Source organism: Tupaia chinensis, unplaced genomic scaffold (assembly GCF_000334495.1).
Source record: "Tupaia chinensis unplaced genomic scaffold, TupChi_1.0 Scaffold000274_1, whole genome shotgun sequence".
Lineage (NCBI taxonomy): Eukaryota > Metazoa > Chordata > Mammalia > Scandentia > Tupaiidae > Tupaia > Tupaia belangeri.
Genome location: NW_006159756.1, coordinates 1,408,664 through 1,420,317, shown reverse-complemented (window position 1 = coordinate 1,420,317; position 11,654 = coordinate 1,408,664). Strand labels below are relative to the sequence as shown.

At 51.6% G+C, this 11,654-nt stretch overlaps 1 protein-coding gene across 1 annotated transcript; it reads right to left on the bottom strand.

Annotated features, from left to right (window-relative positions):
- Positions 1-367: 367 nt before the first annotated feature.
- ACAD8 (acyl-CoA dehydrogenase family member 8) lies at positions 368-8,643 on the bottom strand (the record flags this gene model as incomplete). Its single annotated transcript, XM_014588372.1, is given in 10 exon segments — positions 368-1,110; positions 1,926-2,028; positions 2,665-2,817; positions 3,125-3,222; positions 3,313-3,448; positions 6,106-6,243; positions 6,591-6,667; positions 7,028-7,137; positions 7,689-7,858; positions 8,543-8,643. Coding segments are annotated over 10 exon segments (1,139 nt in total), but the record flags the coding sequence as incomplete, so codon positions are not given.
- Between the last annotated feature and the right edge of the window lie 3,011 nt (positions 8,644-11,654).

Here is an 11,654-nt window from a genome sequence, read left to right as displayed (position 1 = left end):
AGAAAGAAAGAACCCCCCCCCGGGGGGGCCCAGCCACACCGCAACCTCTTCTGCTCCATTCTCCTCTCGGGATCTTGGGCATGCACGCACACGCGCCCGGCGTGAGTTTTAAGCCACCGGGTCCAGGACGCGAACCACGGTCGACTACATGGGAGTCCAGCAACATAGCCATTACGCTAACTGCTGGTCCCTCCAATTAAATATTTAATCGACTATAATAAAAACTTAAACATAGCTCACAAGGCAGAGTTCAAAAGGTAAAATAATAAACCAACTTTAGAATTAAAGATACTAATAATGAAAGATTTTATTAATTAATATAGTGACTAAAATTTTTTAAAAGGAAAGCAAATTCAAAAAGAAAAGATAACACTCAAAAAATATATTTTAAAAACTTATCAGGAAGGGTTACAGGAACCCTGACATCCATTCCTAGGCCATGGGCTTCTCAGAAATAAAATAACAAATAGCCCAAATTTTCGTACGTGAGCTCTCTCATGTGCGTTATCCAGAAAAGGAGCTGCACCCTGAATCCCAGCGTAGGGGCAGTTTCCCAGATCATTTCATGATGATCACATCCAGAGGAGCACCTCCAACCTCCAGAGGAACCCTCTGTGTCCTCGGCTGCGGTGCAGACAGAAGGACGTTCCCTCCCCACACTCTGCTCCATGGTTAGGAAGAACCCCAGTGGGAGGAAGCGCCCAGGCCCCTCGGAGGGCAACCCGGCAGAACACAGACAAATCAAGACGATGTGGGCCCAAGAGAAGACCCTGGTTTGTGGGTGAATCTTCATTGGCACCTTTCCGGCATTAGGAAAATGAGGCACTATGTCTCCTGTGACAGTTCTCACCAGGCCAGCTCTCCTGGTTCTGGGGACCCTGCTCCTAGTCCCAGAGCAGATACCCACACACAGCGGCAGGTCACACCTGGGGAGCTCAGCCCTTCACCTACCCATGACTTAGCTGGGAAAGAACAGCCCACACAGGAAGAAAAGCAACACTCCACGGACTGCGGGCTGTGCTCTCGCTGGACACCACGCCGGCCGGCGCTCGGGGCGCTACCCCTGAAGCAAGCTTCGTGAGATCAGCATCCGCATCACCTCGTTGCTGCCTGTGGGGCAAACGTGAGGGCTTAGCAGGGGCAGAGTGAGAGCCGGAGTGAGCTCAGCTGAGGCTGCTCTAGGTCCAGCTCTGGGCGTGTGGGTTTAAACTAGGATTAGTGCTTTTACTCCTAGGAGGCAATAAAAGGTTTGTCGGACTCCTCTCCAAAGGACAGAAACATGTCAGGAAATTAGCATTTAACATTAAAAAATAATCTCTTCTGATGTTAAAAATGCTTATATTACATAAGCCTCCCACCACCACCACCCCAAAAAAAACCCTCAGAAATAAAGTACTATTGGGCTGGGCCTGTCTGCTAATGGTGAAAGGAGCCAGATTCCACCTGGCTGGCCGCAAGGGTTGAATCCTAGCCCCAGTGGCTTGAAGGCCGCAGCAAGGTGCAGCAGGCTCACCTTGAAGGTGACGCGCACCTGTGCTTCATGACCACTTGTGGGCGCACTCGGGGAGGAGGTCTGCAGCGGGACACGATGGGCTCACCTTGAAGGGCCTAACCCCAGAGCAGCAGCACAGCCTCACCTGTTAGCAGTGCACACCCTCGGGCCCTCAGTGCTGCCTGTCTGGGTGCAGGCTCAGCGGTGTACCTTCCAAGCCCTCTAGCCGACTCCAGCTATGCTCAGCTTAGGAGGATGCTCTGACAGGCAGGATGGCCCATGCTCACAGGCTTTTCCTGGGTCCCCATTAAAGCAGCCCCGGAGGTCTTCACCGAAGTCCTTTGAGAAGCCTCTGGCTGCCTGCTCTCCCTATAGCAAAACCCAGCGGCATACACCAGATGGAGCAAGAGCCAGGTGTTCCACAGCCTTTTACCTTCTAGGATCTGGTGGACCCTGGAGTCCCGCACGTACTGCTGGACAGCGTAGTCCTTCAAGTAGCCGTAGCCTCCGTGCATCTGTAAGGCCTGGTTGCAGATCTGTGGGGACACGGGATCAGGTGCTTTGATTCTTGGAGGACTGTGGAGCAAGTGGCTTCCTTCCCAGTCTCTGCCCCAACCTGGCAGCCTGCTGTGAACCAGGGAGAGGAAGAGCCACCCACCGGTAACCAACTAGTCTAAAGAGGGGCTCCCTCCTGCACGTGGTAGACACAAGGGAAGCTCACCTCCACAATTTGTCAGTTGCCACATAGGGCAACTTAAAGACCTCTTCCTTTCCGGCTCCTTCCTGGCCAGGGAGAAGCTGCCCACCATCACCCTGGCTGGCATCGCACGAAGCTAAGGTGCCCCCTAGTGGCAATGCACCTTCAATGACGAAAGGGGCTTGCTCTGACCACGCAAACGTGCCACAGTGCTAAACGTGGGCAAGGAACACTGGGCTGCTCTGAACCTTCCCAAGGGCTGTCTCATTCAGAACACAACAAATGATGGCGACATCGTCAACTGTGTAACGGCACGGAGCATGCCAAGCCACTGACCCTGACAGCTCCCACCTGACCTCTCACATGTTAATTTACAATGATAAGTCCCAAGGAGGCTGGGCCCAAAGCTGACTCCTGCCTGGCCTAACAGCTGCTCCTGTCCACCAGGGCGGCCAGCCAGAGGACTTCTACTTACAGCGAAGCATTCGTCTGTAGCAAAGAGCTTGGCCATGGAGCACAGGGCCACCGCATCTTTCCGCTCCTCCTGCAGAGCCACTGCCGCGTTGCGAATCATCAGCCGCGAGGCCACCAGCCTTGTCGCCATGTCGGCCAGTTTGAATTGCAGGTACTACAGCAACAGGGCAGAAGGGAACCAGACCTGACGGAGGGGCTTGAACCAGCCCGTTCTAAAGGGCTGCCCTTTCTAAGTGATCAGACGTCCAGGTTCCCCGTGAGGTCTGCAGAGGAAGCAAGTTCACTTCACCTGCCCTGCCCTCTAACCGACAAGAGCACTGAGAGGAACGGAGCAACAGGTCCTGGCTAAAGTCTGGCAGGAGTGCACAGGGGCATCACAGCCTCCCTCTCCTAAACGTGGCCCTAGAGTAGGTCTCTAGCCACGAAGGGCACAAAGCGAATGCAGATACCCGCGGCCTTACCTGGTTACTGGCCAGAGGCTCTCCAAACTGCTTCCGGACATTGAGGTGGTCTCGGGCGAGGACAACTGACGCATGCGCTGCCCCCAGGGAGCAGGAGGCTGGGGGTGGGGGAGCGCCAGTGTTCCAGCTGAGCCAGGCACTGCCACTGCCCACCAGCCACCTCCCCACCCGCCCCTCCCTGTCCTCACCAACGTTGATCCGCCCTCCGTTTAGCCCTTTCATGGCAATGAGGAAGCCCTGGCCCTCGCTCCCAATTCTGTTGGCCACGGGGACAGCACAGTCTTCGAAGATCACGGCTCGGGTTGGCTGGGAGTTCCACCCCACCTGGCAAAAAGCAGGAACTGTGTGGCAGTCCGACAATCACCAGTGGGACTGAAGCCTGTGAAGCCTGGATTCGAGGACCCTGGGCCTTAGGCCCATAAGAACTTAAAAGAGGAAAAAGAAAAAGTTCAGGGTTGAAAGGCTTGTCAACATTCATAAAGACGCTGGTTTCAGCTAAACATCTTTGTTTTTTGCTTTTGGAGAGGATTTTTTGCTATAGGGCACATGCGTTCACCAGAAAGACAGAGAGAGACAGAGACAGAGAGACAGAAAGGAGAAATCACTCCCCAGGGGGGATGGCCACACTGCAATCCCTTCTCCTCCATTCTCCTCTCTGGATCTTGGGCATGCATGCACATGCACCCGGCGTGAGTTTTAAGCCACCGCGTCCGGGACGTGAACCGCGGTCGACTCCTTGGGAGTCCAGTGACATAGCCATTACGCGAACTGCTGGTCCCAAGAGAATCTACTTTCTAATGTCTACTCTACCAGACTAAGCCATCCACAAACACTTCTTGCAGCTTCTTTAGATTGGAGCAGGGTCTGCCCTAATCTTGGGTACCTCTACGAGTACAATAGAAGGGTTATTTGGAGAAGTTTGATTTACTCCTAAAGCCCTTAACAACAGCCACACGTCTCTTTCTAAAACCTTAGTGTTCCTGGGCCAGCCCCGTGGCCTAGTGATAAGGAAGCCTGATACCACATGGCCAACCATGGTTTAAATCCCAGCCCCAGAGGCTTGAGAATCATGCCCAAGGCCCTGAGAGGATCAAGAAATGGAGAAGAGACTGGTGAGACCGTGCCTCACCTGGGAGTGCCTTCTTTCCTTTCTCTCTCTGGGGAGTGGACATGTCCTCTGGCCAGAACTAAAGCTTGGCATTCCCAAAAGGTGTTAAAGGAGATGGGAGACAACTGTGCTGGTAACACACTTGGTCCTGCATTTAGCTGCAGAGACACCCGGTGATGCGTTGGCACCAGGCCTTCTCGTGAGAGAAGGTGGCTTTAAATCAGTAGGCACCTAGTAAACGCCTGTGGTGCTATAAAAGAACAGGGCGTGAAACTCCTGGACAGCTTCGAAGGGTTGAGAAGGCGCATGCTGGCAAACAGGAAACTCGAGGAGTGTGAGAGAGAAGTACATTAAGGGGTCATTTCATGCCCTGACTTCTCCCCAAAAGTCCTAACTATGACAGTGCAAACTGGAGGTTAAAGACTATTCTGGCCATCTGGTTTAAAAAAACTAAATTGAGGCCAACAGGGGGCTAGCAGATGGCGTGATGGGTACGTCGCCGGACTTCCACGTAGTCGACCATGGTTTGAGTCCCAGACCTGGCGGCTTAAACTCACACCGGGTGTGTGTGCATGCATGCTCAAAGTCGCAAGAGGAGGAGAAGGGACTGCAGCATGGCCATCCCCCCTGGGGAGTGAGTTCTTGCTTTCTGTCTCTCAGTCTCTCTCTGTGTCTCCAGTAAGCACATGAGTCCTATAGCAAAAATCTCTCTCAAAAAAATAAATACATAAATAAAATTGAGGCCAACAGATTGTGTGTAGGCTAAGGTGGCTGGATCCCACATGGCCGACACTGAGCACTCCTAGCTCAGTGACACAGGACTGTCAGTTCGAGTCCTGGAAACAGCAGCTTAAAAAACATGCGAGGTATGTGTGTGTGTATGTGTGTGTGCCCAAAATCCTGCAAGGAGACTGGAGGAGAAGGGATTGCTTTATGGTCATCCCATAGGAGGTGCTTTCTGATTTTTTCTCTCTCCAGCCAGGGTATACACCCTATGGCAAATTAAAAAACAAAACAAAAAAAACAACCTGCCGAGATCTCACCTTTATCAGTAATTCCAGTTACATAATCACAGGGCTACTGTCATGGCCTAGGTGCGGGTTTCTTAATCCCAGGAATGTCTTACCTCTCAAAGCTCTTGAGGGCACATGGTCTCGCCTAGATGACTAACATTTCCACGGTCACTTTCAGTGAGCCTTTTATTATTCGTATTTAAAGAGGGAAGGCAGTCTAGAGGCTTTCCACTCCTGAGACTTTCTGTCAATGCAGCATCTTCTGAAAGTATCTCTGCTTAGGGTAACAGACCCATAAAAAATATGGGCCAAACGTTGAGGCAGGAGGGGTAACAGTACTTAAGCTGACAGGTGGCTGGTGGGAGTTCGGGCAAGCTTTGCCACAGAGGCCTACTGTTTCCTCAACAACGCCCTGTTCTATTTTATTAATGTTCCTGTTGAAAATGCTATGAAGCAGAACCAGTAGATGGCGTAATGGCTATGTTGCTGGACTCCCAGTCCACTGAGTGGACCGCAGTCTGAGTCCAGAACCCGGTGGCTTAAACTCACGCAGGGCATGTGTGCGTGTGTGCCCAAGATCCCGAGAAGAGAATGGAGAAGGGATTGCGGTGTGGCCATCTCCCCTGGAGGGGGGTGGGGGGGGATTTCTCGATTTCTGTCTCTTCTGTCTCTCTGGTGAGTGCACATGCCCTATAACAAAAACCTCTCCAAAAAGAAAAAAAAAAAAGAAACTGCTATACAGTATGCATTTCCAGGGCAAGTCTGCAAGCCCGTGAGCCTGCTTCCTGAATGAGCACGATTTGTTGGGCAGCTGGCAGAATCTCATAACTTGAATTGCTTCCTGTCTTCCAGCCACTGACCTTTTTCTCCTTCTTGCCAAAGCTGAGGCCAGGGGTTCCCTTCTCAACAACTATGCAGGAGATGCCTTTGGGGCCTGGCCCTCCTGTTCGGCACATGACCACGTAGATGTCTGATTCTCCGCCACCGCTGATGAAGGCCTGTGGGGTGGCAGAAATACACAGGGATCAGGGAACGCGTGATTCCTCAGGACCTCCTTACACCTGAGAAAACCACTGGCGCCCTCCCAGAGACAGGATGCTAAAAGATACAGCACGGAGAGACTGAGGAGGGGGAAAGGCAGGGGTCAGGATTTGGCTGATGAGTATAAAAAGGACAAAAATCAATGAAGTCATCTGGAATCACGAGACGAGGAAGAAACACTGAGGGTGAATAAAGGGAGGTTCTCTTCCCAACATGCAAAAGTCCTACGGGAATCTGAACGCGTAGATGCAAAGGAACCCCGATGTCCAGAGGAAGGCGGCCTGGGAGGACAGCAGGCTGGTACCTTGGAGCCATTGAGGACGTACTGATCTCCTTGTCGTTGAGCGGAGGTCAAGAGGGACGCAGCATCACTCCCGCTTCCTGAGGCAGGGATGTGGGAGATGAGGGTCAGTGAAGGCAAGGGAGCCCAGCCGGTTACACCACTGAGGAAATTCCCTGGGAGAGAAAGCGCTCAGAGCATGCGCTCAGAACTCTGTACGAGCTCGTAGCAATCAGACCACCGTCGGCCTCCCAGCACACCAGCTCGGGGTGGACCTCCTGCGAGGTTCTGGCCTGCAGCCTGGAGGGTTCCTGCCCTTAGACCTAGTACCTCAGGTCACGGGGCTCTTCTGCTCCAGATGAACTGCTTGGTGGATGGTGGTCCTGCGTCACGGAGCTAGGAGTGCTCAGCGAGTCCCCACAGGCCCGCCTCTCCCCCGCTTTGCAGGACGGCGGACCCACCTGGTTCGGTGAGGCAGTAGGAAGCAAACTTCTCCATGGTGCAGAGCGCTGGGCAGAACCTGTGCCTCTGTTCCTCGTTTCCGAAGCTGTCAATCATCCAGGCACACATGCTGACAGGGATGCCAAGACGGACGACACGGACGAAAGAGACAGAAATGAAAAGGGGACCAGGGGCAGGGGGAGGAGAGCAGCGGCCAGCAAGGCAGAGTGGAGAGAAAGGAAGAGTGGAAGGGAAGGTCACGGCAAGAAGATTCAACTCCAAAGGAGAGGGCTGGCTCAAAACCTTATTTCTAGAATATGTACTACCCGGGGACAACCTGACCAAGGCACCGCTCACAGGCTAAGAGAGCCCCTGAAAACCAGATGGTTGTGTGCGCTTCCTGTTATTTTCTCATCTCCGGACTGAAGGGAAGCATGACGGGATCCTAGCGGCTGTCCTGGAGAGGCCTGCTGCTCCCCACCCCATCTAGGTTGGGGAGACGCAGGCAGACCTGACTCCCTAAGCCATGCGCAAGAGAACAGCACACTCATGTGCCCTCTTATCAGCCAGGTTCCTCGAGCGCCACCAGCCTGAGAAGACCAGCCATTCCCCTGTGAATCTGGCATTTCCCAGGCCACCCACGCGACAGCGTCATTGTGCTTTCCAGCTGTGGCCACTCACTTGTGGATGCTAATGTAAGCCGTGGTGCTGGTGCAGCCCGTGGCCAAGGCTTCAAAGATGACAGAAGTATCCAGCCGGGACAGCCCAGACCCGCCCACATCAGTGCGGACGTAGACTCCCCCAAAGCCCAGCTGGGCTGCTTTCCGCATCACATCCACTGGGAACAGCTCCTGTGTACAAAAGACAGGTCATCGGTGACATCAGAGCTGGACGTCCCGTCTGAGGGTACAAAGTGGGGATTAGGATATTTGCATCATGAGAGTGCAGGGATTCTCTTAACTATTAGTCACCTCACAGTGGTCTCAGTTAACATGGACGAGCCCTAAGAGCTGGTTTTCTGGCCTCAAAAATTTCTTACTATTACCTTTCTTATAGAACCGCCTTAAGTATGTCCAAATCTTTTTTAAAATTTTTTTAGCTTTTTTTTTTCCCAATAGGGAGGGTGTGCTTTCCAGAGACAGTGAGAGAGAAAGTGAGAAATCACTGCCCCCAGGGGGGATGGCCATTCTGTGCTCCCTTCTCCAGATTCCTCTTGGGATTATGGGCATACATACACACGTGCTCGGTATGATTTTCAGGCTGCAGGGTCTGGGACTCAGGACTGGGGTAGGCCATGTGGGACTCCAGTGCCTTAACCACCAGGCCACCTGCTGGCCCCTCTTTGTTGAATTTTAAAAGGAACAGTAGCTACACGGTGATCGGGATGCCTTCCATGAAAGGGATCACCCACCGCCTTGGTCTCACTGGCAGGAAAGATGCAAGTGAAGAACAGAGTGAGCTGGACTCTTAGGGGGAAGGCAGCTGTCACTGCAAGGGGCCTTGGCAGGAACATCCAGCACAAGGCCAGCACCTACCTTCTGGTCCCACTCTGCCATATGTGGAGCCATCTCCCGGGCAGCGAAGTCAAAGGCTACTTTCTGAAACTCCTTCTGTTCTTCATTTAGTCCCACGGAAGCTGCGGGCAGGATTGCATGAGTTCAGTTCTCAGACAAGGGTCAGGGAAGAGTAGCAACAAGAGGGACCATGGAGCTGAGGCAGGGGCCTCCTGTGGCTTTCTCCACACGCGGCCCAACCTGTAGTGGCAAGGGAAGGGCATCACCCAGCAACCCTCGGTTTCCCAGATGGAGAGACCGAGCTTCCGAGCTCTGGCTCTGCAGTTATTCCCCATCAGACTTTCAGCAAGCCCGTACCGCTCATAACCACAGTTATCTCATTGTGAAAGAGTAGGTTGTGGGCTGGCAGGTGGCATGGTGGTTAAAGGCACTGGACTCTCACATGGCCAATGGTGGTTTGAGTCCCGGACCTGTTGGCTTGCTTTCTCACTTCCTCTCTCTCTCTCGTTCTCTTACTGTCGCTCTCTGGTCAAATTAAAATAAATAAAGTTAAATAAAATAATTTTTTAAAAAAAGAGTAGGTTGCACTAGACACTGAACAAATGTCCTCTTCTGTAAAATGAAGAAATTATGTATAATGAATACATAGAATATAGTAAAAGTCGTAATTCTTTAAAAAAATTTTTTTTGAGAGGTTTTTGCTATAGGGCGTGTGTGTTTGCCAGAAAGATAGAGCGAGACAGAGAGACAGAAAGCAAGAAGTCACCCCTCGGGGGGATGGCCACGCCACAATGCCCCCCTCCTCTATTCTCCTCTCAGGATCCTGGGCACACACACATGCCCGGAGTGAGTTTAAGCCACTAGGTTCGGGATTCGAACTGTGGTCGACTACATGGGAGTTCAGCAACATAGCCATTACAGCTGCTCCCTAAAAAATTATTTTTAACATTAAAATATGTTCATGTGATGAAAGGAGATATATTTATTCATCATCCATTAGTTTAATATATGAATATCTAATTAGAAAACTTGTACTTGACTAATTAAAAGATAATCATTTCTTTGAAAAGGGTGAAAACATCAGCCAGCCTGTGGTGTGGTGGTACAGGCAGCTGGATCCCGCATGGCTGATTACATAGTTCAAATCCTGGACCTGGCAGCTTGGGAAATACGCCTGGCGTGCATGCAGTTCAAATCCTGGGCCTGGCAGCTTGAGAAACACTCCAGGTGTGCATGCATACCCCAAATCCCAAAAAAGAGAAATGGAGAAGGGGTTATGGAGAGTGACTGTTCCTCAGGGTATGTGTGCGGGGTGTTTTCTCACTTTCCCTCTTGGGAGTGTACACACGTGTTAGTAGAAAAATAAGGGAGAGAGTGCAAGAGAACCTCAGGGCTGCAGTTACACCTCATATTTAATTTATTTGTTGCCAAGATAATTCCTTATCTGATGTGGTATTGTCAACTTGCGAAAGAGAACTTGAGGCCTGCCCAGCGAGCACAGATCCCACTGCCAGGAACCTCTGTTCATTCAAAAAGCCTCTGAAAGGGCTTCAATTTATAGGGGAACGGAGAAGGAGGAGGATGACTTACAGATGCTTATTTCCCCTAAGAAATTACTTTGGTTCCTAAGAGCAGTGAAAGTGTCTGATCAGCTTTCTAGGAGTCCACAGTCGGGAACACTGTGCAGATGGAGGGCTGGGCTTCCCTGTACGACGTGGTTGGTGGGAACCGGGCCAGTTCTGTTTCAGTGCCAGCTGCTCAGTGAGTTCTGTATCAGGGTATGTCCTTGGGCAATGATATTAGGCAGGTGAGGGAGGGTCAAGGCTAAGGCTCTGCCTTAATTCTCTCTAGGGCAGTTTTGGCAGACCTCTCTTCATTATTTAATTTCCTTTTTTTTTTTAATTTTTATTTTTTAGGTTTTTGCCATGTGCTTGCCAGAGAGAGTCAGAAAGTGAGACATCACCTCGAGTGGGATGGCCATGCTGTAATTCTCCTCCTCCATGCTCCTCTCGGGATTTGGGGCATGCATGCACACATGCCCAGTACGTCTTTCAAGCCGTGGGGTTCACGGAGTCGGCCATGTGGGATCAAGCACCTTTACCAACACGCCATCTGCGGGCCCAGACCTCCTCGTTCTTTTTTTCTTTTTAATATTTATTTATTTATTTTTATTTGTTATTATTATTTCATTTGATGAGAGAGAGTGAAAGAAAGTGAGAGAGCAAGCCACCAGGTCCAAGACTTAAAGTGTGGGTGGCCATGTGGGAGTCCAGCACCTTAACCACTATGCCACCTGCTAGCCTCCCCCCGCCACCTCCTCATTCTTAAGACTGCTTTAAACTATTTTCTTACTCAGTATCAACCAAGATGACCTTGATTACCAAATTCTTTATGCTAGAACAGGGTAGCACCTCTTGAAGGAGATTGAGGACGCCGAGAAGGCATATTCTGTATTTGAGTGTACTTTATAGACCCAGTGTCACTCCGAGGGATTCATTCTGTTGTAAAGACAACGGTTATTTATTTAAAGTAAATGTCCTTTCGTCCCCCAGGGCACCAGCACTCCCTGCTACACTGAAATTCTGTACCTGGTCCCTGAAGACATTCAGTGTGTACTCTGGTACTGACTGACAGTAATAGTTACTTTTCCTGCAGAAGTTTCAACAGTAAGTGCTTCACAGCTTTAAGTTTCTAGTTAAAAAAAATCCAGGTATGTGAGAAAGTTTCCTTGTATTACCTGGAGCTTTGTTCATCTATCACCACGATATCCAAACTTCTCCAGTCTCGCTATTTTTGTGACCTATTGTTAGGATTTAATAACTAACCAAACCAAAAGAACAAGTTTCTTCACCGCTCCAAGCATCTGGAGGTGACAGGATGGAGCGGGGAGCCGGGCTGCGGAAGTCAGCCCGGAGAGGGGAGCCACGCTGGGGGTGACAGGGGGAGGGAGGCAGGCAGGCCGGGGGTGACGCGACCCAGTGGGGAGCAGGACCATGGGTGACCGGATGGAGTTCTGGGGGGCCAGGTCGGAGTGACAGGGCGGAGGAGAAAGCCGGGCCGGGATGCCGGCGCCGCCCTCGGCGGACGTGGCGACTGCAGGTGCCCGCAGAGTCTCGGTCACCTGTCCCCCCCC